This window comes from Neolamprologus brichardi, chromosome 23, assembly GCF_056152115.1.
Source record: "Neolamprologus brichardi isolate AB-2024 chromosome 23, ASM5615211v1, whole genome shotgun sequence".
Taxonomy (NCBI): domain Eukaryota; kingdom Metazoa; phylum Chordata; class Actinopteri; order Cichliformes; family Cichlidae; genus Neolamprologus; species Neolamprologus brichardi.
In genome coordinates this window covers 23,478,427-23,483,714 of record NC_142125.1, presented here as the reverse complement: position 1 = coordinate 23,483,714, position 5,288 = coordinate 23,478,427, and the positions used below count along the sequence as shown (strand labels likewise).

The following is a 5,288-nucleotide window of genomic DNA, read 5'->3' as shown; positions in this document are numbered from 1 at the left end:
AGGGGAGTATGGTGGTAGTATTGAGAAAACCGGATAAATGCAATACCTGAGGCTGGAGATTAACAAAGGATTATGTTTTCCTAAGGAATTTTCCTCAAAAGATTAATTTCTTAAAAACCACCAGGTCACCAGTGACCTGTTTGTGGTAGGGGTAGTTTATTTTACCCAGATAGAAATCATTTACCAGTAGGCCAGAATATGTAAGATCTAAAAAGTAATATCTTTTAGTTTCTGAAACTAGAATGTCTTCCTCCCATCACCCACAGCTTATTCTGGAGGAACAATCTAAAGTATCATGAGGCGACTGTGATTTGGTGCTATATAAATAAGATTGAATTAAATAAAACTATACAGTCTAAGCCTACACCTAAGAGGGTTGTTGGTGAACTGGAGGAAGTTAACAGGTTAGGTTTAAGAAGAACTTCCCCAGTTTCTAAATGGATATAGATTGACTAAAGTGCTTTAGGAAGTTTATAACCCAAAATGAATTTCAGAACCACTCCTCTGAAGTACAGATTTACTGTCTACTGATGCCTTTTCAGAAACCTGTTTTCCTTAGAAGATGTTTTTTGTGTAAACCCTGTGTAATCTATTGTTGGGAACTGTTAAATCTTTCACCTGTGCATCTGCTGGTAACCCTAGAGCTGTAACCACAAACTATCACCTAAGGTTTCCAAGAACATGCTCACACTTGGTTTCCCTAGTTACTGTTCTCTCAGGCCTTGTTTGCTTTCAGGTGTCAGCTGACAACAACAGACAAGTCATTATAGTTCAACAGCAAACATGCTGGAGGAGACGCATATAGTGGGAGAAACTGAAATGCACAGACAGACAAATGCTTTGCACTCTTGGTTTATTTTTGCACACACACGCACACACACATATATAAAAAACCAATACGGCATTGCTCACTGCTGAAATACAATAATGATATCATTATGCAAAACTAAAACGTATTACTCCTCCCCCTCTTCCTCTCCTTCATCGCCGATGCTGTCGGTTCCCACCTCCTCGTAATCCTTCTCCAGGGCAGCCATGTCCTCTCTGGCCTCTGAGAACTCTCCTTCCTCCATTCCCTCTCCCACATACCAGTGGACGAAGGCCCTCTTGGCATACATCAGATCGAACTTGTGGTCGAGTCGAGCCCAGGCCTCTGCGATGGCGGTGGTGTTGCTCAGCATGCACACGGCTCTCTGCACCTTGGCCAGGTCTCCTCCAGGAACCACAGTGGGGGGCTGGTAGTTGATGCCCACCTTGAAGCCTGTAGGACACCAGTCCACAAACTGAATGGTGCGTTTTGTCTTGATGGTGGCGATGGCGGCATTCACTTCTTTAGGAACCACGTCACCACGGTACAGGAGGCAGCAGGCCATGTACTTCCCATGGCGAGGGTCACACTTCACCATCTGATTGGCCGGTTCAAAACAGGCATTTGTAATTTCAGCTACAGAGAGCTGCTCGTGATAGGCTTTCTCTGCTGAGATAACAGGGGCATAGGTGGCCAGAGGGAAGTGGATGCGAGGGTAGGGCACCAGGTTGGTCTGGAACTCTGTCAGGTCCACGTTCAAGGCTCCATCGAAGCGAAGGGAGGCGGTGATGGACGAGACAATCTGACCAATCAGCCTGTTGAGGTTAGTGTAGGTGGGACGCTCGATGTCCAAGTTCCTGCGGCAGATGTCATAGATGGCTTCGTTGTCCACCATGAAGGCACAGTCAGAGTGCTCCAGGGTGGTGTGGGTGGTCAGGATGGAGTTATAAGGCTCCACCACAGCTGTGGACACTTGAGGAGCTGGGTAAACTGCAAACTCCAACTTTGACTTCTTGCCGTAGTCAACGGAGAGACGCTCCATGAGCAGAGAGGTGAAACCGGAGCCGGTTCCTCCTCCAAAGGAGTGAAAGATGAGGAAACCCTGCAGCCCTGTGCACTGGTCAGCCTGCAGGGGAACAAAACAGCACTATTTTCTCCATACATAACTACACTCTAAACTAATACATGTAGATAAACTCACCAGTTTACGAATTCTGTCAAGAACCAGGTCAATGATCTCTTTGCCGATGGTGTAGTGACCTCGGGCGTAGTTGTTGGCTGCATCTTCTTTTCCAGTGATGAGCTGCTCGGGATGAAAGAGCTGGCGGTAGGTTCCTGTACGGACTTCATCTGTAATCACGAAAAATAACTGTATATGAGTATATGAGAAAACTTTTCAAATCCTTTACATATAAATATATTTAAATTTGTATTAAAAAATTGAAATTTTACCAATGACAGTAGGTTCCAGGTCCACGAAGACAGCCCTGGGAACATGTTTTCCAGCTCCGGTTTCACTGAAGAAGGTGTTGAAGGAGTCATCTCCTCCCCCGATTGTCTTGTCACTGGGCGTCTGACCATCCGGCTGGATGCCGTGCTCCAGGCAGTACAGCTCCCAGCATGCGTTTCCCATCTGGACGCCTGCCTGACCAACATGAACAGAGAGGCACTCCCGCTGCAAGAACAGGCCACATTAACATTAGAAAAGACTTTGTGGAATTTAATAGGCAACACTATCACACCTTTAAAAGTGGACATTACAGAGTCCGTTAGACACTGCAGAAACTTACCATGGTTCTAAATTCCTGCTGCTGACTGCGAGGATCTGCAGGCAAAATCTACTCTCTCTCAAGATCTCTCTGGTACTTATAGTATCTCCAAACTCTATAGTTACGGGTCTTGTTGTTCACAAATGGGGGTTAACTGAGTTAACCAGAGGGCAAAATCATTGTCCCGACACGCTCGGTCACACATCCATGACCATTTTTCCTGTGGAAAGATAATGTATAACCCTGAGCCCATACATCAGGCACACAAAACTCATTTAACTCACAAGCACCTAAGGAAAAAAGCACAGAGTGGTTAATAAACACAAAGCTCTGAGGGGGGCTCAAAGCTGCATGTGAGAGAGTCAAAGGAATTCTACATTCCCCAAATATTTGTAAACAGGATATTTTTAACAGCCCCCCTCACAGCCTGTTTGTACAAGTTACCTTTGTGGGCACTTCAGCAAATTGAGCTTATAGGATCAATGTTATTTACTGAAACTGATAAGATGATAGTTCATAGAGAAACTATAAAGGAGCAGGTCTGTTCTTTAATGTAAGCAACGTAAGTAATTTTAACAAGAAATTTAACAACTTATGGGCTTCAGTGATAATGTATAAAAGAGCTTTTTATAAGCTTTATCCAGTTACATATGTCAAATGTAGCCTAATTATTTTTAGGATTTGACTTTGGCTATTTCATTTTTTCATTTTTTTTCTGACTACATTTAAATGTTTGCATATTTGCATTTTGTCATGAAGTACCATAAGACCACAAAGAGCCAGGGACTAAATTGGAAAACCACAGAAAAGGGAACATAAACAGCCAGGGAGACAAGCCTACAGTGTACACTGGCCACTTTATTAGGTACATTAACATGACAGTGTCCCACACAGTTCAGGTTACACACACATGCGTCACAGCATGTAACCCCAGTGGCCTAATGGATAAGGCACTGGCCTCCAAAGCCAGGATTGTGGGTTTGAGTCACATATAGGGGGATTTCCAGTAGTTGAAGTGGGCCCTTAACCCAGAGCGCAATGAATTGGAGCCATCCTCATTTGACCCGTGGTCTTTACACTGGTTAACTGTGTTGCTACAATTCCATAACGGGAATCTCCCCTGTTACCATAACCCAAATGTGCTCTATTGGAATGAGATCTGGTGACTGTGCAGGTCTAACCAGGAGTTGTTTTTAAGGCTTTCCACATGCACATGTAAAAAGCAGATTGGAGTCAACAGATTATATGAATTATATATTTCTTTGCCGCTGGAGGGCACCCAAATGTCAACTAGTCACTGAAACTTGCAAAGTACAGGGAAGCACCGTGACTGTCAGACAGATAGGGGTGGCAAAAGTGCATACATTCTTTGCTTAAGTAGAAGTATAGACATCTGTTTTAAAAATGACTCTGGTAAACACTGAGGTACTGACTCAACATCTGTATTCAAGTTGAAAGTAAAAAGTGGTCCAAAGTAAGCTCTTTAGGAGATTTCCACCAGCGTTTTTTTTTTTTTTGCCAAGCTAACTGACCTAACTGAAAATAATAACAAGGGAACAAACTTTCTAATGATTTTGCTCATCTTGACTACCTGTGATGTAGAACAAAGTGAATTTTTAAGAATAGCTCTATGCTGCGTGATGTAACCTAGCACTGTGGTTGTGTGAGTCTCTAGGTCAGGGGTCCCCAACTCCAGGCCTCGAGGGCCGGTGTCCTGCAGTTTTTAGATCTCACCCTGGGTCAACACACCTGAATCAAATGATTAGTTCATTACCAGGCCTCTGGAGAACTTCAAGACATGTTGAGGAGGTAATTGAATCAGTTGTGTTGGATCACGGACACATCTAAAAACTGCAGGACACCGGCCCTTGAGGCCTGGAGTTGGGGACCCCTGCTCTAGGTCATCATGCTCGAAGACACTCCACTCTGTGAGGGCAAAACACTCCTGCAACTGAGCGAGAGCTTCCTCAGAAAAGGTGCTAATGGTTCTGATGATGGGCTTTGTCTTTTTCCTGAGTGGTGTGTATGCCGGGACAACGAGCAGAGAGAGGTGGTCGGACATACTCAGGTGGGGGAGAGGAAAAGATCTGTAGGCTTGCTTAATATTTGAGTAAACATGGTCCAAGGTGTTATTCTCTCTCGTAGGGCATTTCCCATGTTGAACAAATTTAGGCAGCACATTTCTTAAGCATGCTTTGTTGAAATTTTGTTTTTATAGCTCATCTGTTTTAATTACAGCTTAAAGATTGCATTATTAGGGGTGTGATTTTCTTCAGTGTAAGAGGTCAGAATAGTATTTACAAAGAAACACAAAAATATTGTTTCCAGGCAAATGTGTCTGATTAAAACATATCATTTGAGATGCTTGTCTGCACTTTCCATATACGTCTACACCCTTCTGCACTCCTTCCTGGCTGAAGAAGTGTAAATATAATTGCTTCCATAATTATACACTACGTTACTAAAAATAATTTGTGAGTGGGAAAAGTGGTGGAGGAACATTTCAAATCATTCCTTTAGGAAAAGAAGGACTAAAACTTTTTGAAAACACTTAAGTACACATAAAACTGTATTATTGGAAAATTGTGCATAAGATATCAAAGTAAAAATAATTATTATTTATAAATAATTATTATTTTTGTTAGCAGCCTGTGTCTCTGGTTTCAAAAGGTTAATATGATGACACTGGGGGTTTTGCGGTCTATTTAAAA

At 43.0% G+C, this 5,288-nt stretch overlaps 1 protein-coding gene across 1 annotated transcript; it reads right to left on the bottom strand.

Moving 5' to 3' along the window:
- Positions 1–877: 877 nt before the first annotated feature.
- LOC148096154 (tubulin alpha-1A chain-like) lies at positions 878–2,633 on the bottom strand. Its single transcript, XM_087835815.1, has 4 exons — positions 2,599–2,633; positions 2,261–2,483; positions 2,010–2,158; positions 878–1,934 (listed from the first exon to the last, which is right to left on the bottom strand). The coding sequence occupies exons 1-4, from the start codon at positions 2,599–2,601 to the stop codon at positions 957–959; spliced, it is 1,353 nt and encodes a 450-aa protein (XP_087691941.1). The 5' UTR covers positions 2,602–2,633; the 3' UTR covers positions 878–956.
- Positions 2,634–5,288: the final 2,655 nt, after the last annotated feature.

Bases quoted from the DNA above. Each gene is read 5' to 3' on its own strand.
- LOC148096154 (XM_087835815.1), bottom strand. The intron at 2,159-2,260 runs GTAAAATTTCAA...TCGTGATTACAG, and splicing joins CCTGGAACCTACTGTCATTG to ATGAAGTCCGTACAGGAACC. The intron at 1,935-2,009 runs GTGAGTTTATCT...GTTCCCCTGCAG, and splicing joins TTGACAGAATTCGTAAACTG to GCTGACCAGTGCACAGGGCT.